Source organism: Neophocaena asiaeorientalis, unplaced genomic scaffold, assembly GCF_003031525.2.
Source record: "Neophocaena asiaeorientalis asiaeorientalis breed wild unplaced genomic scaffold, Neophocaena_asiaeorientalis_V1.1 scaffold114, whole genome shotgun sequence".
Classification (NCBI taxonomy): domain Eukaryota; kingdom Metazoa; phylum Chordata; class Mammalia; order Artiodactyla; family Phocoenidae; genus Neophocaena; species Neophocaena asiaeorientalis.
The window spans coordinates 8,839,464-8,863,195 of NW_020173116.1; the positions used below are offsets into that span (position 1 = coordinate 8,839,464).

Here is a 23,732-nt window from a genome sequence, read left to right on the forward strand (position 1 = left end):
CACCGGCTGTCATGGTGCCCACCAGGCCTTCCTGTAGGCTTGGCTGCTAAGATAAGAGAGAAATGGATAGAAGGAAAAGGGCTAAGATTCTTGGGTTTTCTCTCCAGGGGTGGGTCAGGAGGCAGTACGTTCTAACTGCAGTCACGAGGTGAGATGGAGACAGCGCACCACGAGATCAGACGAGGCTGGGGGTGGTGGTGGTGCTTTAGAATATCTGAGCAAGGAAGCTCAGCGTGCCTTTGAGCTGAGCTTTCATGTCGCCAAGGCCTTACGAAGTCAGGCTAAATACATATTTGAAATCTTTCCTGCTTTAGTAAGTAACAGGCAGGATAAAACAAAGATGGGGAGATGATTCAAGAAAGGGGAGTCACTGATACTTGGTGAAGGTTTTCAGGTTGCTTCTGAGCTAATGCTAGCGCTGAGAAAGTGTCAGTGCAGGTGACTCTAGATGTTCAGGATCACCAAGACACTCATGTCCATATGAGTTCTGAAGGGGAAGATCCCCTCCGGAAAGGAAAAACAGAGCTGTCACTAAAACTAGTTGCCACTTGGGGTTTCAATTTTAATTTTTTGTTTTAAAAAATAGATGTCCTTGAAATAATTTATCGATATAATAAAAAAAAAATCCATGTAGCTTTGAAATATAGACTCCTAAAAATAATGCAGCCGTTGTGAGGGATCAAAGTATTCTGCCTTAGGACGCAGGCTGGCCCCTGCGGCAGGAAACGCCAGTTACCACAGCACGGGCTTGCCTCTCTCCACAGCTCAGGCCCCAGCCCTAGGCTGGAGCTTGTCTAAACACTGGGTGATAGAGTCAGCATGTGATCAGCCTCATTAGTCAGATTTTGTAAACTCAGTCCAAATTCAAACATTTGAGGGAAAATAAGCACAATTTAAAAATAAAGTGTAATCTTGACTGTAATTTCATGTGTAGTATATATTCAGCCAGCTAAACCAGTAATCAGCCTCTTTAACATGTAAATAAAAAGGTAACGTCACAGTTCACAAATTCTTCTTCTTCATTCCTCAAAGCAGTTTGACATTTACTGCTGATAGGTAGTTTTTCAAAAGTGTGTACATTTCTTTGTAAATGGAGAAGCCATATCTGAAATAGTCCAATAATGTAAGAGCTTCCAAAGATTAAAGAAGCACCTATATAGCTTCTGCTTTAAACGGAGTATTTTTATCTGATTATTGGATGTCAGACCCACACGGTCTTCACTTACTCTAGGGCTCCCTGCTCGTATGGCCTAGGCGCTCAGTGCGGATGACACACATGTAGCTGAGGGCTTTGAGGCTCTCGTGACAAGAAAGCATATCTGAGTTACTAAATTACTTAATATAACAAGCAGGTGGATACTTTTCTAAAATACCCGAGTTTATCTTCTGAATAAAAGCACTGTCTTACCAAAAATACTTTTCATGTTCTTAATAGTGAGATTGTCATTTTCACTTTAAAAGGCTTGAGCAATTGCCACTGATATTTTTTTAAAATGCATGACATAATGGTCTTCATACAACTTGAAATATTTTTTTTAAATCACTGTTTCTTGGTAACTGCAAATTTTACATCTCATAAAGGGGATTTTGTACTAAATTTAATAATTAGTTGATTTAAATGCTAGTCTTAGAATAATATAAAACTATGAACTTATACTGTGGTATATAGGAAGTCATTCCTATTTCGAATCGCTTTTGCCTGTGAATCTCATGTCTATCAGAACATTCCCCAGAGAGCTCCCCTGAGGCTCCCATTCGGGAATGTGAGGCCTGCCCGACAGCTCATCCCCCTGTTGAGCATTTGCTTTGCCCACTGGGTTGCCAATGACAACCCTTGATCAATGCAGCAGCGGAAGAGGCTGGTGGCAGGTTCTCTAGGGAGGGGCCCCTGTGGGCTCTCACTGGCTCAGTGGCACTCTTGAGAGAGGTGACCACGAGGGCAGCTCACCTGGAGAAGGTGACCTCGGTGGGGTCACTTCTTCACGACGCCCCAGCGCTGAGAGCCATGTAGCCATCGCACAGCCCCGCGGCATTGCTGTGTGCCCGGGACAGCTGTCTCCCAGGTTGAGACAGCATGTGACAGCCACCTCCTCCTTAGCCAGATGGTTTTGCTACATGTTGAATTCTGCAAGGAAAATCAGCATTTTGAATTGGAGATGGTTAACAGCTGTTGCTAATATAGAAAAATGCAGCTTTTTAAAGGCTTTTGGTAAGAGTAGCACTTTTTCCATTCAAATTGCTATGTGACAGACCTCTGAACCACTAGTTAGGATAGACCCCTCAGATAACCAGACACGAAATACATGAAACCATTACCTTAAAAAAAAAAAAAAAAGGTCCTCCACTTCGATACGGTGCTGCTTTTGGAAATGCAAACCTCGCAGTCCCATACAGCCTGTGTCCATCTCTGTGCTTCTTAATTGCCTTGTTCAGAAACCCGCCATCTTACGTGTGTATTGTCGTAAATGAGTCTGGCATCCATTTAAATTAATCAGCCTTTCTTTTAATGCTATGAAAATAATCAGTTCATTTCATCTAAGTCTTTTCTTTTTTCCTTTTTTACTGCTGTCATTTCTTGTGCTTGTTTTTTCCCCAGTGAGGGTTGTCGAAGAGAAAATACAATGAAGAATGTTGGAAGTCGCAAATATGCGTTTAATTCCCTGCAGCTGAAGGCTTTCCCCAAGCATTACAGGCCTCCTGAAGGGACTTACGGCAAAGTTGAAACATGAACACACGGTTTCCTCTAATTAGCTGTTATGTAATAAATGTGGGTACCCTCTAGTGTCATATATGAATTCTTCAAGAAGACCTGAAGGATTGGCTTTTACTTTTATGTTTTTAAAACTATTTCACTAAAGAGTCTATAGAGCATGTTTTTTGCGTTGGAATCCATAGCAGGTAATGTTGGGCTCACTAGTGTGGAAAGTTAACAACTGCCCATTTAAACAGCCTTCAGCCGTAACCACACAGATAACCACAGTTACCTGTATGAATCAAGCCAGGTGCGTCTGAAATGCTAAGACTTTCTAAAACGCCCACTTAGGCAGCTGCTCACCTAACTTATTTTTCTACTGAGTAACTCAAAATTGAGCATTGATTTACAATCTGCTTTTTAAAAATCTCCATGTAAAACAGTAAATAATAGTTTAAATGATTGGATCCCGGGCAGACCACTAAATGTTAAATGTTAAGGGAAGCTTTGGGGAAAGACGCTCGCTCTCTCATGCGGCCAGGGCGAGTGCTTCTGGGGCATCAGCCTGCCTGCGACAGCACGGGTGGAACGAGGAGTTGAAGTAAAGGCTGATAAATCAGCCTGAGATAAGACTTATATTAGAAGACAATACCTGAAAAGCCGCCCGCACAGTAGGGGCCACCCCTGTCCCTTAAAGAACAGGGTGTCTGCTCGAGGACACGAGGCCAGCCGGCTCCTGTTGCCTTATGCCCCGTGTGTAGTCCGCAGCCCCAGGGCACGTCTCCCCTTCTTCCCCAGGTCAGGACCTCGCACGTGGTATTGTCTGATGCCTCTCGGTCAACAACGGGGGATTGTGCATAGAGATAGTGGAAGCCTCAGTATTTTCAAAATTGACGTCCTCTGGTGGGTTTCCCAATCTTTTGTCTTCCAGAAGACAATACAATCATGTTTGAATATCTGATGAAAACTTGTCTTTTAGGTCTGCAATAATTGTTACTACTCATTCTGTTATGTAAGATGGCTATTGAGGAAGTTGCGATATCTCCTAAAATGAGATTTTGAAAGGGGTTAATGGACCATAAAGCTTAGGAATTTCATAAAAAATTCTGTCTGGTCATCTATTATAAGGTGACGAGTCATTGCACAGAGCAGAGTTTTTTCTTTACATGTTTTTATCAATTGTTTTTATCATTATGTTTCCATGTTATTTAAAAGGCTGTAAAAGAAATGTATGTGGCACATATTCATGATACTGATCCTAACGACTTGTGAACCCTTAGGAAGCTCCTTTATCTAAAATCCTAAATGCTATTCTTTGGGCTCCTCTAGAAATGCCACTTGGAAACACGTAACAGGCTTGGGCCTGGGGAGCTGAAGCACGGGCAAGACCACCCCTTGGCAGGGACAGAGGGTGGGCATCAGGTAAGGGTGGAACCAGGTGACCTTTCAGAGCCTTTCCTCCTCAGAAGTCAGTGCACACCTGGAGCCTGCTGTCTCCTGACGCCCACTGGTGAGTGTGAACTGGTGTGGAGGGTGAGTCAGTGAGGGACCCTTGGTGCTCACCAACCCCTGCACAGCTGGGTGCACTGTGGAGGGCGGAGGCGGAGAAACTTGTCCCGCAAGCCCACTGCACAGGTGGCAGCAGGTGGTGTCAGATTCTCCTGCTGTGTCGATCCATGTGCAAAGACAGCTTCCAGTATGGCTGATTTAGTCTTTCACCTCCACCATTTCATTTAATTTGTCATTTTCTAGAATCTATATATTTCCATCTTTACTCATTTTAACATTTTTTAAAACTCCCTTGTATTTTTCATGTTACTCATACAACTTTCAGATTTTTTTTTTTTTTTTGGTCTGAAGAGCATTACCTGCATTTACCAAAAGGGAATATAGCAAATGTTGTCCTCTGTTAGCGGTTTTGCATGTGGCACCTTTATGTGAATATTTTCCTAATTTTGGCTTCATGTTGGATCACCATAAAAGTCGAAGACTTGGCTAATCACGTAGAAAATATTCAGGTTTCAGTATTCCACCCGAGCGTTACTCCCCCGCTCCTGTGCGGTAGTCAGTCTCACGGCGGCACTGCGCGATTACAAAGCTCGTTGAGTGGGGGCCACGTTGCCCATCGTGGTGGCTGCAGGTACCCAGGTCACACGGGAGCTTTGAGTTTTCAGTTGGAGAAGGAAGGCAGTTGTACAGGTTCCTGTAAAATAGAGGTTCCATCAAGTGCTCCTTATATAAGGCACCCATTTAAAAAGAAACGTTGAGACACTGAAAGCTCAGATGTGACGTGGATTCTGTGACAGCGTCTGCAGCACAGTTGCCTTTGGTTTCCTTTAAAAACGTACAAATACTGTATAATAACAGTTTTGTCCCTACACAATTGTATTTGCCAGGCTTAGTGCATTAGGGTACTTTTATTTATTTGTTTTGGACAGTATTAATATATATAAACATGTAGTTACCGTTTTATATATTCTTAGCTCATTCAAAGCCATGTATGCTGTAAATGTGCTAGTCTTTAGAATGACAATAAACTAACGAGATCATTAAACCTGGTCTGCCTGATTCATTCGGATACATTAGGAGGACTGGTTCTGTGGCCGGCATCTGGCCGGACCATCTGGCTGGACTGCTGGGCATTGCATTGAGTGCTCAGTGTTTGTAAACATGAGACATTTCTGTTTTATAATCCTGTTTTCACTTAGTTGGAAGTAGAGGGCAGTGAGGTGTGGGATTCAGCTTCAGACAGACTCGGATCCCTATCCTGTCCTGCCTTTCACTGGCTGGTGACTTTGAGCAGCTTGCTTGCCCTCTCTGAGCCTCCCTCCATGTGCTGAGTATGAAAGTTGCTGCTTTTGCCCTTGGTCCCAGTGCACGTCAGATTTTGCGTACACCCTGTAAGAGTGAAGTTCCTGTCTCCCCCAGCCCTGTGGAGATGCTGCAGTTAAGCCTTCAAAGCCAAATGCTCTGGGAGCTCCTCTTCTCACAGACAGACCGCCAGGCTGGGGAGCCTGACATGGGGCTCAGAACTCTCACTCCTGTGGGAGAACCTCTGCCATATAATTACTCTCCAGTTTGGGGGTCACTCACCCCCTCCCAGGGGTATGGGATTTGACTGTACTGCGAGTGTGCCCTTCTTACTGTCTCATTGTGGTTCCTTCTTTATGTCTTTGGTTACAGAATATCTTTTTTGGTAGGTTCTTATCTTTTCTTATCGATGGCTGTTCAGCAGTTAGTTGTGATTTTGGTGTGCTCACGAGAGAAGGTGAGCTCAAGGTCCTTCTATTCTGCCATCTTGTCCCAGGAACCGAGGAAATTTTAATCCAGGGTCATTGTGCTCTCCAGATCATCGACCATGACCCACAGTGAGTATCAGAGAAAAATCCCCTTATGCCTCCAGCAGGAGAGAGAAGGAACCACTCGTGAGATCTGCGTGCCAAGTGTGGACACAGTGGGCAGTGTGAGATGATTGGCATCAAACGTTCCTGAGTGTTAGCCGCTGCTCATACCCTCCCACGTCCGTAAGTGTGGGTGGTGTCAACTCTGTGGGTTGCCTGGCCATCCGTTGTGTGACTTGCTGAAATGTCACTCCGTGAATGGCCTGATTCTTCATTACGTTGCGTCTCGTGCTCGGCACGCGTGCCCAGGGATCTCCCTTGGATAAATTCCTAGCAGTAGAGATGTACAACTAAAGGATAATTTCAATGTTCTGAAATTTTTGAACTTTTAATACTACCAGAGTACTCCCATAAACTACCACCTGGAGCACCACCTGCCTTTCCCTTTCTCATCGGAGCTGGGGATGGCACCTTGTTTCACTTCCATTCCTTTGATTACTCTGAAACTGGACATCTTTTATACTTATATTTGTGCTTCTACTTTTGTGACTTCGAGTGTACATCTTTTTCATATGACTAAGTGTTTTTAATACACAGTCTGTTCACTCCTCTGTCACATTTTGTGGTCTTTTTAAACCTACTTGTCAGCTGTCTTTTCGTTTTGTTGATGGTAGGTAGGGGGTCTACAGAAGTCAAAAAATCTTATGTGGTGATACACACGTTTTTCTTTTTGCTGTTCGTTGTGAAATTGAGTCCTGGCTTCCCCACTGGAGGTGACACAGCCGGCCCCCCATCCTTGTCCATGAGAGGGTGTCATGCTGTGCCCTCGCTGAGGGACAGCACCACACTTGGCACCTTGCACATGCTTGTTTAATTCCATTTATGGTTCCTGCCTTTGCTGATACTGAGGTTACTTAAATATTCACCTGTTATTATTTCTAGTACTTACATGGTTTGTTTTACATTTAGAACAATTCATCGGGAATTATTTTTGGCATAAGGCACATGTTGTAGTGTTTGCTACGGTCAGCACGGCTCCCTCCTCTAAGCCAGCCCGAATGTTGCTCCTTTAAAGATATAAGCAAGGGGAGACGTTTCAGGACGCTGGCCACCGTCACCGTGCACCTCCTCCTGCCCCTCCTCGATGCCATCCTGGGTTTCCGTTCCAGCCTGTTAGTGGGTGACTTGGTTCAACCTGGCTGCTTGGTTCCAGGGGCGGTGACTGCGGAGGTTCTGATTGGAAGAAGGTAAGGGGGGCTGGCGGTTGGAGTTTCCCCATTTGTAATTTTGCTGAGGACAAAAATGATCAGCTGTTCAAAGGGCCGTTACCTTTGTAACTTCCTTACAGGCTGTTCTGACGGGTCTCCCCTCTTTTAAAAATTTTTTTATTGATGTATAGTTGAGTCACAACGTTGTGCGTGTCTGGTGTGCAGCACAGTGGTTCAGCCATATAGATGTACACAGATTCTTCTCCGTTATAGATTTTTACAAGTTACTGAATATAGTTCGCTGTGGCATACAGTAGGACCTTGTTGTTTATTTTATATATAGTAATGTGTGTATGTTAATCCCAAACTCCTAATTTACCCCTCTCCCCCTGTGATAACCATGAGTTTTCTGTCTGTGAGTCTGTTTCTGTTTTGTAAATAAGTTCATTTGTATCATTGTATATTCCACACATAAGTGATAAATATTTGTCTTTCTCTGACTGACTTCAGTCAGTATGACAACCTCTAGGTCCCTCCGTGTTGCTGCAGATGGCATTAGTTCGTTCTTTTTTATGGCTGAGTAGTATTCCTTTGTGTATACATGTGCCACATCTTCTACTTCCCCTGTGATAACCATGAGTTTTCTATGTCTGTGAGTCTGTTTCTGTTAAATAAGTTCATTTGTATCATATTGTATATTCCACACATAAGTGATAAATATTTGTCTTTCTCTGACTGACTTCAGTCAGTATGACAACCTCTAGGTCCCTCCGTGTTGCTGCAGATGGCATTAGTTCGTTCTTTTTTATGGCTGAGTAGTATTCCTTTGTGTATACATGTGCCACATCTTCTTTATCCATTCCTCTGTCGATGGACACCTGGGTGGCCTCCATGTCCTGGCTATTGTGAATAGTGGTGCTGTGAACACTAGGGTGCATGTGTCCTTTTGAATTAGCATTTTCTCCAGGTACACGCCCAGGAGTGGGACTACTGGACGACGTGGTAACTCCATTTTCAGTTGAGGGACCCCCCCCCCCAACACCGTGCCCAATGTCCTGGCTATTGTGAATAGTGGTGCTGTGAACACTAGGGTGCATGTGTCCTTTTGAATTAGTATTTTCTCCAGGTACATGCCCAGGAGTGGGACTACTGGACGATGTGGTAACTCCATTTTCAGTTGAGGGACCCCCCCACACACCGTGTCCACAGCACCGGGTTCCATTCCCGAGCCCCTTCCTGAAACAGCAAATAGCAAGTTGGAACCAGTTTTGAAGTTTTCTTGCAAGATCCTCCTCGGCCTGACGTGTTCCTATGCTGCCGTCACAAGGTGGACCTTCGGGCACAGGGCCGCCCCTTAGTCACACGGCAGAGCTTCTGGCATTGCCGTCTTTTCTGGCCTGGGGAGTGCCAGGAGCCTGGGCCAGTAGAAGGGCCTGGCCTCAGGTCTGGACATCCTGCTGTGCTCTGGGCGTGGGCCCTTCCAGGACCAGCACCTTCGAGCAAGCCCTTGTGAAGCTCTCTACTTGCAGATGGACAAACTCTTCCCTTACGAGCCTCCATGAAGAGTCGGCTTTTCAGGAAGTTGTAGTGCAGGTGCTGCTCCGCAGGGCATGAAACCCTAGTCCAGAAGCACAAGGTTCCCTGGAAGGGGACAGCTCAGGGCGCCTGACCTGCCCTACATGCTCACGAGGGTTGCCCAGAGGGAGGGCAGAGCTGCCTCACAGGTATTGATTACCTTTACACTTTTAAATGTACCTTCCTCTCAAAGGCCCTTTCCAAAAGTAATTAAATTTACAGTGGATAAAATCCAGTATTTGAGAACAGGAAGGAAAATAGAAATGCAAGTGAAATAGGGGTGTATGTCAACCCAGAAGATTTTTCATTCCCATGAGCACGAAGCAGCACAGGCACTGGCAGGGGGAGAAGTGACAGGAGAGATGGAAACTGTAGCACACTCCATGCTGCCACAGGGTTCTGGAAGCAGAACAGCACTGGCCAGAACTGACGGGCCGGCGCCTTGTTTATGCTGACCGTGGGCAGTGACACCAGCACAGCAGATGTCAGCCTACAACGTTGTCTGAAAGCCAAATGTTGACTTTTAGGTGGAGGGTGCAGGTGGGTTCTGTGCCGTGCTCTGAACTGCAGCAGGGCCCTGTGAGTGGGCATACACAGGTGACCCCGCCCCCAGCCGTGGCCACCAGGGAGACCGCCCCAGCCTCAAGTTACAACTCTGTCCTGTGCTGCCCAGGGGAGAATGCCCCTCCCCCGTCTATGCTGAGATTTGGCAAACGGGTAATAACTTTTTTTATTTTTGCGGTACGCGGGCCTCTCACTGTTGTGGCCTCTCCCATTGCGGAGCACAGGCTCTGGACGTGCAGGCCCAGCGGCCATGGCTCATGGGCCCAGCCGCTCGGCGGCATGTGGGATCTTCCCGGACTGGGGCACGAACCCATGTCCCCTGCATCGGCAGGCGGACTCTCAACCACTGCGCCACCAGGGAAGCCCTAACTTTGTCTTCTTTTTATTACAGTCATCATCACTACCCAAGCTCCGACACAGATTCCTGAGAGGGTGGGAACAGAATATCTGCACTCCAAATCCCTCCTCAGACCCCTTTTGTGCTTCAGCACTACTTTGCAATGACTCTTCCTGCACCAGGCTTCCAGTGGGCCTTTTCAGCCAGTCCAGGCAGGTCTGCATTCAATTATAAATCTTTATGGTGCTGTCAGTCTCGGTTGTACCATTTAACAAAAAACAGCCAGGTTGGAGAGGACAGGAAGTGTGCTTGTTTCCAGAGCAAGGAAGAACATAGCTGCATTTGAGAGATGGATGTAGAGGCATATGGCAGTTCATCACTTCCTCCCTGCTGCTCGCCCTGCCCTTGGCTTCTGTGGTTTTCCCTTCCTGGTCTCTCACTCTGCCTCTTCACTCTGATTGGCTTGTTGTCCTCCATCCACCACTAGCACTGTGGTGGTCCCTAGGTTTCCTTCTATCGTACTTCATATGCTTTTCCTGAAATATCTTATTAGTCATTCATATAGAATAAATTACCACTCAATTGCTAATGACTACCAAATTTCCAGACCCATCTAAACATCCAACCATATCTCAGTCATTCTACTTGAGTGTCTTGGTGTCTCAAACATAGCATGTCAACACCAAACTCATGCATTCTCCCCCCGCCCCCCCACAAGCTGGCTGAGCTCTACTCTGATAAATGACCTCACCTTCCACCCTGGGGTCACCTTCCCTCTCCTCCACATCCCATCAGCCACTAAGATCATATCTCTTCAACCCATTCCATAATTTCCATCCACACACTCACAGCCCTGGTCCACATCCACACTCTCTCTCATCTGGACCACCTCCCCATAGCTTTCTTATTCCTCCTTCAAGGCCCATCTCAGGCATGCCCTTTTCTATGGCGATTTCTCTCCACAAAATGAGCTGGCCCTTAAAAAAATATGTCCTCAATCAGCCTTGACTATATGCATATTATATTATGCATCTCTCATTCAGCATGTTACTTACCTTTTACTTTGCCCAGCATGTTACTCTGAGTTACAACAGCAAGTGCAATGCCTGTCACACAGGAGCTATTCAAAAAAGCTCACCAAATGAAAAGATTTTTTTTTGATGTTCAGTTGAAATCTTATTTCAGCACTAGACTATTGCTTTTCTCTGTATATAATCAGTTATTCTAAACACATTATAAGGAGCCAAATTCAACAGGCTCAAGGGAGAAGGCAAAGTTAATAGTATAGTGTGGCAAACACCAGGACAGTGGTTTTCTCTTGGGGGTGAGCAGGCAGGTTTCTGAGCAATGTTAAGCATTACAGAGGGTTCAGACAACCTGGATGATAGTTAACTGGCAACATTATAAAAACACTATATTGGGACCAACCTCACACACCAGTGGGCAGGCACAAAAACGCTGCAGGCCAAAAGGCGGTGGCACAATCCACTGCCTTTGGTGGGTCCAAAATCTATGGGACCCAGTGATAAAAGGGGAAAACCTACAACCAATAATCTACCCAGCAAAGCTTTCATTCTGATTGATGGAGAGGTCAAAAGTTTTACAGACAAGAGCTAAAAGAGTTAGCTCCAAAAAACCAGCTTTACAAGAAATATTAAAGGAACTTCTCTAAGCAGAAAAGGCCATTACTAGAAACATGAGAATCAGGAAAGGAAAAAGCTCATTGCTAAAGATAAATATACAGTGAAGGTAGTAAATTAACCATGTACAAAGCTAGTAGAAGGTTAAAAGAAAAAAGTAAAGTCATCGACATCTTCTTTAAGTAGTTAATAGATACACAAAGCTGTAAAATATGACATGAAAACCAGTAAGTGTTGAGGGAGGGGAGCAAAAATGCAGGGTTGTTAAAAATGCAGGGTTGTTAAAATGCATTTCATGTTAAGAGATTAGCAACTTAAAATAATCATTATATATATATATACGTGTGTGTATATAGAGAGAGAGCTATACATAAACCTCATGGTAACTACAAGCCAAAAGTCAGTAATAGATGCACACGCGAAAAAGAGAACGGACTCCAAACATAACTGAAGATAGTCATCAAATCACAAGGGAAGAGAACAAAAGAAGAAAGGAACAAAAAAGAACTACAAAAACAACCCCCAATTAACAAAACAGCAATAAGTACACATCTATCAATAATTACTTTAAATGTAAATGAGCTAAATGCTCCAATCAAAAGACACAGCGTAACTGAATGGATAGAAAAACAAGACCCATACATATGAGGCCTACCAGACTTCTGATCTAAAGACACACAGACAGAAAGGGGATAGAAAAAGGTACTCCATGCAAATGGAAATCACAACAAAGTGGGGGTAGCAATATTAGACCCAAAACAAAAAAACCCCACCTTTAAAACAAAGACTATATAAAGAGACAAAGAAGGACATTATATAATGACCAAGCCATCAAGAAGATATAACAATTGTAAATATATATGCACTCCACATAGGAGTACCTAAATACATAAAGCATATACTAACAGATAAAAAGGTACAAACCACCAGTAACACAGTAATAGTAGGGGACTTTTAACACCCCACCTACATCAATGGACAGGTCATCCAGAAAGAAAATCAATAAGAAAACACTGTGGCCTTAAATGACAACTTAGACCAGATAGACTTAATATATATAGAACATTCCATCCAAGAGAAAGGAGAATGCATTCTTTTCAAGCACACATCAAACATTTTTCAGGATAGATCACATGCTAGGCAATAAAGCCTCAGCATATTTAAGAAAATTGAAATCATCAAACATCTTTTTTGACCACAATGCTATCACACTAGAAATCAACTACAAGAAACACAAACATGTGGAGGCTAAACAATATACAACTAAACAACCAATGGATCACTGAAGAAATAAAAGAAATCAAAACATACCTGAAGACAAATGAAAAGAAAAACAGTGATCCAAAATCTATGGGACCCAGCGAAAGGAGTTCTAAGACAGAAGTTTATAGCAACAGCTTAAAAATTTAAAAAATCCCAACAAACAAAAGCCCAGGAGCAGATGGCTTCACAGGTAAATTCTACCAAACATTTAGAGAAGAGTTAACACTTAATCCTTCTCAAACTATTCCAAAATATTGTAAAGGAAGGAGTGTTTCCAAATTCATTTTAGGAGGCCAGCATCACCCTGATACCATAAGCAGACAAAGATATCACAAAAAAGAAAATTACAGGCCAATATCACTGATGAACACAGATATAAAAATCCTCAACAAAATACTAGCAAACTGAATTCAACAATACATTAAAAAGATCATACAACATGATCAACTGGAGTTAATCTCCGGGAGGCAAGGACGGTTCATTATCTGCAAATCAACCAATGTGATGTATACCACATTAACAAACTGAAGAATAAAAATCAGATAATCAAAAAACAAAACAACAAAAAAATCATATGATCATCTCAATACATGCAAAAAAGCTTTTAACAAAATTCAACAACCATTTATAACTCTCCAGAAAGTGGCTATAGAGGGAACATACCTCAACATAATAAAGGCCATATATGATAAGCCCACAGCTAACATCACACTCAACAGTGAAAATCTAAAAACATTTCCTCTAAGATCAGAAACAAGACAAGAATGCCCACTTGCCACTTTTATTCAAAATAGTGTTGGAAGTCTTAGCCACAGAAATCAGACAAGAAACAGAAATAAAAGGAGATTAAATTGGAAAGGAAGAAATAAAACTGTCCCTGCTTGCAGATGACATGATACTATATGAAGAAAATCCTAAAGATGCCACCAAAAAAACTACTAGAGTTCATCAATGAATTCAGTAAAGTTGCAGGATACAAAATTAAAATACAGGAATATGTTGCATTTCTATACACTAACAATGAACTTTCAGAATGAGAAATTGGGAAAACAACCCCATTTACCACTGCATCAAAAAGAATAAAATACCTAACAATAAATCTAACTAAGGAGATCAAAGACCTTTACTCGGAAAACTGTGAGACAGTGATGAAAAAATTGAAGATGACAGATGGAACGATACATTGTACCATGTTCATGGACTGGAAGAATCAGTATTGTTAAAATGACCATACTACCCAAGGCAATCTACCGATTCAGTGAAATCCTTATCAAAATACCAATGGCATTTTTCAAAGTACCACAACAAATAATTCTAAACTTTGTATGGAAACACAAAGACCCCAAATAGCCAAAGCAATCTTCAGAAAGAAGAACAGAGCTGGAGTTATCATACTCCATGACTTTGGACTATACTACAAAGCTATAGTCATCAAACCAGTATGGTACTGGCACAAAAACAGACACATAGCAGTGGAACAGAATAGACAGCCCAGAAATAAACCCACACACTTACGGTCAATTAACCTATGACAGAGGAGGCAAGAATATACAAGTGGGGAAAGGACGGTCTCTTCAATAAGCGGTGCTAGGAAAACTGGACAGCGACATGTAAAAGAATGAAATCAGAACATTTTCTCTCACCACATACAAAAAATAAACTCAAAATGGACTAAAAATCTAAGTGTAAGACTGGAAACCATAAAAAAAATCCTAGAAGAAAACATAAACACTGATAAATTGTAGCAATTTTTTAGATCTGTCGCCTAAGGCAAAGAAAACAAAAGCAAAAATAAATGGGATCTAATTAAACTTAAAAGTTTTTGTAGAGCAAAGGAAACCACTGACAGAATGAAAAGACAGCCTACTGAATGAGAGAAAATATTTGAAAATGATATGACCAATCAGGGGTTGATATCCAAAATATATTAAGAGCTCATACAGCTCAATATCAAAAAAAGAAAAAAACCTGATTTTAAAATGGGCAGAAAACCTGAAAAGATATTTTTCCAAAGACAACATACAGATGGCCAACAGGCATATGAAAATCACTAATATCACTAATCATCAGAGAAATGCCAATCAAAACCACAACAAGGTATCACCTCACACCTGTCAAAATGGCTATCATCAAAAAGAACACCAATAACAAATGTTGGTGAGGAGGTGGAAAAAAGGGAGCCCGTGTACTCTGTTGGTGGGAATGTAAATTGGTGCAGTCACTATGGAAACAGTATGGATATTCCTCAAAAAACTCAAACTAGAACTACTGTATGAGCCAGTAATTCTGCTCCTGGGTATATAGCCAAAGAAAATGAAAACACTGATTTGAAAAGATTAATATGCCCCAATGTTCACAGCAGCATTATTTACAATAGCCAATATATGGAAGCAACCTAAGTGTCCATCAACAGATATGTAGATAAAGAAGACGTGGTGTGTACATATATATATGTGTACACACACACACACACACACACACACCTAGGCTACTACTCAGCCATAAAAAAGAATGAAACTTTGCCATTTGCAACAACGTAGACAGACCTGGAGGGCATCATGCTTAGTGAAATAAGACAAAGACAAAAACTATTTATCACTTATATCTGTAATCTAAAAAATAAAACAAATAAAACAACCAGACTCACAGATATAACACAAAACAAATTAGTGGCTACTAGTGGTTACTAGAGGGAAGGGGGGAGGGGCAAGACATGGGTACAGGATTAAGAAGTACAAACTACTATGTATAAAACAAACTACAAAAATATATTGTACAGCACAGAAAATATAGCCAATATTTTATAACTTTAAATGGATTATAATCTAAAATGATTTTGAATCACTGTGTTGTACACTTGAAACTAATAAAACATTGTAAATCAACTATGCCTCAATGAAAAAAAACAATACCCTATGTACCTTTCTGAGAATATAACAAAACAACCAGACTCACAGATATAACACAAAACAAATTAGTGGCTACTAGTGGTTACTAGAGGGAAGGGGGGAGGGGCAAGACATGGGTACAGGATTAAGAAGTACAAACTACTATGTATAAAACAAACTACAAAAATATATTGTACAGCACAGAAAATATAGCCAATATTTTATAACTTTAAATGGATTATAATCTAAAATGATTTTGAATCACTGTGTTGTACACTTGAAACTAATAAAACATTGTAAATCAACTATGCCTCAATGAAAAAAAACAATACCCTATGTACCTTTCTGTTATATTTAACAATAAAAATTACATGTTAATCCATCATTCAATGAAAAATCTGAAAAGAAAATTTAAAAAGCAATTCCACTTACAACAGAGTCAAAAAGAGTAAGATAATTAGAAATAAACCTAACCACAGACACAGAAGTCTAACATACTGAAAACTACAAAAAGTTGCTAAAAAAAATTAAAGAAGACACCAATAAATGGAAAGAAATCCCATATGAATGGATTGGAAGAACTTATACTGTTAAGATGCCAGTACTATCCAAAGTGTACAGATTCAACATACTCCCCGTCAAAATCCCATTGGTGTTTTTTGCAGAAATAGAAAAATCCATTCTAAGATTCACATGGAATCTCAAGGGACTCTGAATAGCCAAAACAATCTTGAAAAAGAACAAAGTTGGAGGTCTAGTACTTCCTGATTTCAAAACTTAATAGAAAACGATAGTAATTAAAACAGTGTGGCAGGGCTTCCCTGGTGGCGCAGTGGCTGAGAGTCCGCCTGCCGATGCAGTGGACACGGGTTTGTACCCCAGTCCGGGAAGATCCCACATACTGCAGAGCTGCTGGGCCCGTGAGCCATGGCCGCTGAGCCTGCGCGTCTGGAGCCTGTGCTCCACAACGGGAGAAAGCCACAACAGTGAGAGGCCTGCGTACTGCAATAAAAAAAAAAAAACAGTGGGGCACTGGCTTAAAGACAGACACATAGTGCAGTGGAATAAAAAGGCCAGAAATAAACCCTGGTATAGATGGGCAAATAATTTTAAACAACACAGAAGACCATTCAATGAGGAAAAGACGATCTTCTCAGCAGTATTGGGAAAACTGGATATCCACATGCAAAAGACTGAAATTGGACCCTTACCTTATATCAACTCAAATTGGAACAAAGACCTAAACATAAGAAGTAAAACAATACAGCTCCTAGGAGAAAACTTAGGGGAAGAGCTTTCTTGGATAGGGCAATGATTTCTTGGCTACAATACCAAAAGCACAGGTGACAAAAGTAAAAACAGATAAACTGGACTATATCAAAATTGCAAACTATGCATCAAAAGAACACAATCAACAGAGTGAAAAGAAATGGGAGAAAACATATCCAGATCACATATGTGGTAAGGAGTTAATATCATAATATACAAAGAACATCTAGAACTTAACAAAAGAGCAAACAACACTTTTTAAAAATGGGCGAAGAACTTGAATAGATATTTCTCCAAAGAAGATCTATAAATAGTTAACAAAGACCTGAAATGATAAAATGGTGCTCAACATCAGTAGAATTGGTGGTTACCAGCGGGTGGGAGGGAGGACAGGGTAATGGGGAGTTGTTTAATTGGTACAGAGGTTCACTTTTGCAAGATGAGAAGAGTTCTGGTGACCGGTTGCATAACAAGCTGAATTACATAACACTATTGAACTATATACTTAAAAATGGTTAAGATGCTAAATTTTTCATTATGTACATTTTATCACAACTAAAACTTAAAATATAGGCACTAATAAAGATCTCAGAAATTATGTTGTAAATGGATTATAGACCTACATGTCAGCTAAAACTAAACTCTCAGATGAAAACAGGAATAAATTTCCATAAGCTTGGAAGAGGCAGTGGTTTCCTTTAGATACACCAAAAGGAAAAATTGGAATTCATCAAAATTAACATCTGCTCCAAAAGACAGCATCAAGAAAGTGAAGATAACTACAAACTGGGAGAAAACATGTCAAAGGCCAATCATTTGTCTTTAAAAGGAACTTGTATACCTAATACACAAAAATAAAAAACAAAAAATCACAATAAAAAGACAACTCAAATGAAAATTGGACAAAGGATCTGAATAGACATTTTTACAAACATATACAAATGGCCAATAAGCACATGAAAACATGCTCAATATCATTAGCCATTAGGGAAATGCCAATCAAAATCCCAATTCGGTAACACTTCATAACAAATAGAATGACTGCAATTGAAAAGATGAAAAATATATTGAGATGCTCCTATGTTGGGTGCATATTTATTTACAATTGTTATATCTTTTTCTTGGACTGATCCCTTGATCATTATGTAGTGTCCTTCCTTGTTTCTTGTAACAGTCTTTATTTTAAAGTCTACTTTGTCTGATATGAGAATTGCTACTCCAGCTTTCTTCTGATTTCCATTTGCATGGAATATCTTTTCCATCCCCTCACTTTCAGTCTGTATGTGTCCCTAGGTCTGACGTGGGTCTCCTGTAGACAGCATACGTATGAGTCTTGTTTTGCACCCAACACAGGAGCACATGAATATATAAGGCAAATGCTAACAGACATAAAAGGGGAAATTGACAGTAACAAGTAACGGTGGGGGACTTTAACACCCCACTTACACCAATGGACAGATCATCCAGACAGAAAATTAATAAGGAAACACAAGCCTTAAATGACACATTAGACCAGAAAGACTTAATTAATATTTATAGGACATTCCATCCAAAAGCAGCAGAATACACTTTCTTCTCAAGTGCACAGGAAACATTCTCCTGGATAGATCACATGTTGAGTCACAAATCAAGCCTCGGTAAATTTTAAAAAATTGAAATCATATCAAGCATCTTTTCTAATCACATCGCTATGAGATTAGAAATCAGCTACAGGAAAAAAAAACTGTAAAAAAAACACAAACACATGGAGGCTAAACAATATGTTACTATATAACCAATGGAACACCGAAGAAATCAACAACTACCTACAAACAACAATGTAAACATGACGATCTAAAACCTATGGGATGCAGCTAAAGCAGTTCTAAGAAGGAAGTTTACAGCAATACAATCTTATTTCAAGAAACAAAAAAATCTCGAATAACCTAACCTTATACCTGAAGCAACTACAGAAAGAAGAACAAACAAAACCCAGAGTTAGTAGAAGGAAAGAAATCATAAAGATCAGAGCAGAAATAAATGAAATAGAGACAAAGAAAACAATAGCAAAGATCAATGGAACTAAAAGCTGGTTCTTTGAGAAGATAAACAAAATTGATAAAACTTTAGGCAGACTCATCAAGAAAAAAAGGGAGAGGACTCCAATCATTAAAACTTAGAAATGAAAAAAGTTACAGTGGACACCACAGAAATACCAAGGATAGTAAGAGACTACTACAAGCAACTACACACCAATAGAATGGACAATCTAGAACAAATAGACAAATTCTTAGAAAGGTACAACCTTCCAAGACTGAACCTGGAAGAAATAGAAAATATGAACAGACTAATCACAAGTACTGAAATTGAAACTGTGATTAAAAATCTTCCAAGAAACAAAAGTCCAGGACTAGATGGCTTCACAGGTGAATTCTTGTAAACATTTAGAGAAGAGTTAACACCTACCCTTCTGAAACTCTTCCAAAAAATTGCAGAGGAGGAAACACTCCCAAGCTCATTCTACGAGGCCAACATCACCCTGATAGATACCAAAACCAAAGCTATCACAAAAAAAGAAAATTACAGGCCAATATCACTGATGAACAAAGACGCAAAAATCCTCAACAAAATACTAGCAAACCAAATCCAACAACACATTCGAAGGATGACACAACATGATCAAGTGGGATTCATCCAGGGATGCAAGGATTTTTCAATATCTGCAAATCAGTGTGATAAACCACATCAACAAATTGAAGAATAAAAACCCTATGATCACCTCAATAGATGCAGAAAAAGCTTTTGATAAAATTCAACTCCCACTTATGATAAAAACTCTCCAGAAAGTGGGCATAGAGGAAACCTACCTCAACATAATAAAGGCTATATATGACAAACCCAGAGAGAACGTCATTCTCAATGGTGAAAAACTGAAAGCACTTCCTCTAAGATCAGGAACAAGACAAGGATGTCCACTCTTGCCACTTTTATTCAACATAGTTTTGGAAGTCCTAGCCACGGCTATCAGAGAAGAAAAAGGAATCCAAATTGGAAAAGAAGAAGTAAAACTGTCACTATTTGCAGACGATATGATACTATATGTAGAAAATCCTAAATATGCTACCAGAAAACTACTAAAGCTCATCAATGAATTTGGTAAAGTTGCAGGATACAAAATTAATACACAGCAATCTCTTGCATTCCTATATATTAACAACAAAATATCAGAAAGAGAAATCAAGAAAACAATCCCATTTACCACCTCATCAAAAAGAATAAAATAACCTAGGGCTAAACCTACTTAAGGAGGCAAAAGACCTGTACTCAGAAAACTGTAAGATACTGATGAAAGAAATCAAAGATGACACAAACAGATGGAGAGATATACCATGTTCTTGGATTGGAAGCATCAATATTGTGAAAATGACTATACTACCCAAAGCAATCTACAGATTCAATGCAATCCCTATTAAACTACCACTGGCATTTTTCACCGAATTAGAACAAGAAATTTTACAATTTGTATGGAAACGCAAAAGACCCCAAGTAGCCAAAGCAATCTTGAGAAAGAAAAATTGAGCTGGAGCAATCAGGCTCCCTGACTTCAGAGTATACTACAAAGCTACAGTCATCAAAACAGTATGGTACTGGCACAAAAACAGAAATACTGATCAATGGAACAGGACAGAAAGCCCAGAGATAAACCCACACACCTGTGGTTACCTAATCTATGACAAAGGAGGCAAGAATACACAATGGAGAAAAAACAGTCTCTTCAATAAGTGGTGCTGGGAAAACTGGACAGCTACATGTAAATGAATGAAATTAAAACAGTCCCTAACACCATACACAAAAATAAACTCAAAATGGATTAAAGACCTTGTAAAACTCTTAGAGGAAAACATAGGCAGAACACTCTTTGACATAAATCACAGCAAGATCTTTCTTGATCCACCTCCTCGAGTAATGAAAATAAAAAACAAACAAATGGGACCTAATGAAACTTAAAACCTTTTGCACAGCGAAGGAAACCATCAACAAAACAAAAAGACAGTCTTCAAAATGGGAGAAAATATTTGCAAATGAAGCAACCGACAAGGGATTAATCTCCAAAATATACAAACAGCTCATGCAGCTCAATAACAAAAAAACAAACAACTCAATCAAAAAATAGGCAGAAGATCTAAATAGACATTTCTCCAAAGAAGACATACAGATGGCTAAAAAGCACATGAAAAGATGCTCAACATCACTAATTATTAGAGAAATGCAAATCAAAACTACAATGAGGTATCACCTGACACCAGTCAGAATGGCCATCATCAAAAAATCTACAAACGAGAAATGCCGGAGAGGCTATGGAGAAAGGGGAACCCCCCTACACTGTTGGTGGGAAGGTTAATTGGTACAGCCACTATGGAGAACAGTATGGAGGTTCCTTAAAAAATTAAAAATAGAGCTACTATATGATCCAGCAGTCCCACTCCTGGGCATATGTCTGGAGAAAACCATAATTCAAAAAGATAAATGGGGACCTCCCAATGGTTAAGAATCCACATGCCAATGTAGGGGACACGGGTTTGAGCCTCGGTCTGGGAAGATCCCACATGATGTGGAACAACTAAGCCCGTGCACCACAGCTACTGAGTCTGCACTCTAGAGCCACAACTACTGAAGCCCTCGTGCCTAGAGCCCTGCTCTGCAACAAGAGAAGCCACTGCAGTGAGAAGCCCGCACACCACAACGAAAAGTAGCCCCTGCTGACCATAACTAGAGAAAGCCCGTGCACAGCAACAAAGAAGCAACACAGCCATAAATAAATAAACAAAAAGATACAAGCACCCCAATATTCGTTACAGCACTATTTACAATAGCCAGGACATGGAAGCAACCTAAGTGTCCATCGACAGAGGAATGGATAAAGAAGGTGTGGTACATATATACAATGGAATATTACTCAGCCATAAAAAAGAACGAAATAATGCCATCTGCAGCAAGACGGATGATCCTAGAGACTGTCAATACTGAGTGAAGTAGGTCAGACAGAGAAAGACAAATATCGTATGATATGCCTTATACGTGGAATCTAAGAAAAGGGTACAAATGAACTTATCTACGAAACAGAAATAAAGTTACAGATGTAGAAAACAAGCTTATGGTTACCAGGGGGTAAGGGAGGGAGCGGGGATAAATTGGGAGATAGGGATAGGGACATATACCCACTACTATATATAAAATAGATAACTAAGAAGGACCTACTGTATAGCACAGGAAACTCTACTCAATACTCTGTAATGGCATATATGGGAAAAGAATCTAAAAAAGAGTGAGTATATGTTTATGTATTACTGATTCACTTTGCTGTACACCTGAAACTACACAACATTGTAAATCAACTATACTCCAATAAAAATTTTAAAAAATAAAAATTTTAAGAAGTTATAATAAAAAAACCTAAAAGGTGAAAAATAACAACTATTGGTGATATGGAGAAATTAAAATCCTCATACATTACTGGTGGGAATGTAAAATGATGTAGCCACTGTGGAAAAGTTTGGCAGTTTATCAGTTAAAGTTGGAGTTATCATACAACACAGTAATACCACTCTTAGGTATTTAACCCAAAGAAATGACACATACCCGGATAAAACTCATTAATAAATGTTCATATCATTAGTCATAATAGCCCCAAAGTGCATATAACCCCAAATTTCCTCAACTGATGGATTAAAAAAATGTGGTATATCTATACTATGGTATATTATTCAGCAATAAAAAGCAATGAAGTACAGATAGATGCTACATACAGATGAAACTTGAAAACATGGTGAAAGAAGCCAGTCACAAAAGGCCACATATTACACATTTCTATGTTTATGAAATGTCCAGAATAAGCAAATCTATAGACACAGAAAATGTATGAGTTGTTGCCAAGAGCTGGGGGTGGGAGGTGGTGGGGGAGGAGGGAGTAACTGCTAATGGAGATGGGGCTTCTCTTTGGGGTGATGTAAATGCCCTGGAATTAGACAGTGGTGATGGCTTCATAACTGGGCTTCATGACTGTGACTATTAAAAAAAACAAAAACAAAAAAAACACTGAAATTGTATACTTTAAGGGTGAATTTTATGGTATTTGAATTTCTTCCAATGAAGCTCTCAATAAAGCTGTGACTAAGAAAAAGATAGGGTTCTATAAAATAATTTGAGTTTCTTATCAAACTTAACTTTTAATAAAAGTTGTAGCACTTAAACAGCTACAAGAGGTATTGAAAAAAATCTATCCTTTTCCCTTTCCCAGTTAGTATATACAACAGACCTCAGTGAATTTCTGCAACAAGGATCAGTGCTGATGTGGAGTTCTCACAACTTTAGGTGAACCTTTAAGAAAGCAAATGAGCTACAGAATACCTTGATTGCTTTAACTCCAGTGAACTGCAGGTCTATGAAGAAGCTATGGGTCCTTCCATTATTCTTCAATACTGAAAAAAAAAAAACTGGAAACTTGGATTCACATCTGGCTCTACTGTATTATGTGATTGGAATAAAATTACATGATTCTAACCTTTTACAAGCATTTCATGGTTTTCAGTCTTGCCTTCTATAGTCAATACCTACTGGCTCTGAATCCTTCTTTCCTTTTAGGATAAAGCCCAGCATTCATTGAATGAGATTCTGACATGAGTTACCAAATACAGTGCATAAGACCCAGGCCTGGCCAAGATCATGGGGTCCCATCCCTTTTTCCACAGAGACTACAGGTCTAATTCAGGGGCAGGTGTTCCACAGAAGAATCCTTCTGTAGGGTCTGATTAGTGGACCCTAGAAAAGGAGGTTATCTCTCTTCTTTTTGGGTCACAGACCTTAAGGATGTGTGCTTTGAGCAGACACTGGCCTCTTTCCCATTATGTAGAGAGGGCCAGCCTAAAAACGAGGTCAGGAAGCAGAGAAAAACAGTCAAGAGATGGAGGCAAGGAGC

The 23,732-nt window shown here is 40.5% G+C and overlaps 1 protein-coding gene across 25 annotated transcripts in view; it reads left to right on the plus strand.

The window, feature by feature from the left end:
• The window catches only part of INPP4A (inositol polyphosphate-4-phosphatase type I A), a 158,334-nt gene extending 135,012 nt beyond the window's left edge, over positions 1-23,322 (plus strand). For 9 of the 25 annotated variants that reach the window (XM_024743839.1, XM_024743842.1, XM_024743841.1 and 6 more), the window contains one exon: positions 2,597-7,769. In XM_024743839.1, the coding sequence (XP_024599607.1) occupies positions 2,597-2,729 (133 nt within the window). In that variant the 3' untranslated portion in view covers positions 2,730-7,769. Of the gene's footprint in view, positions 1-2,596; positions 7,770-8,355; positions 9,934-23,054 lie in introns of those variants that run through there. The other 16 variants (XR_003003116.1, XR_003003115.1, XR_003003114.1 and 13 more) reach the window with 16 other exon arrangements.
• Positions 23,323-23,732: the final 410 nt, after the last annotated feature.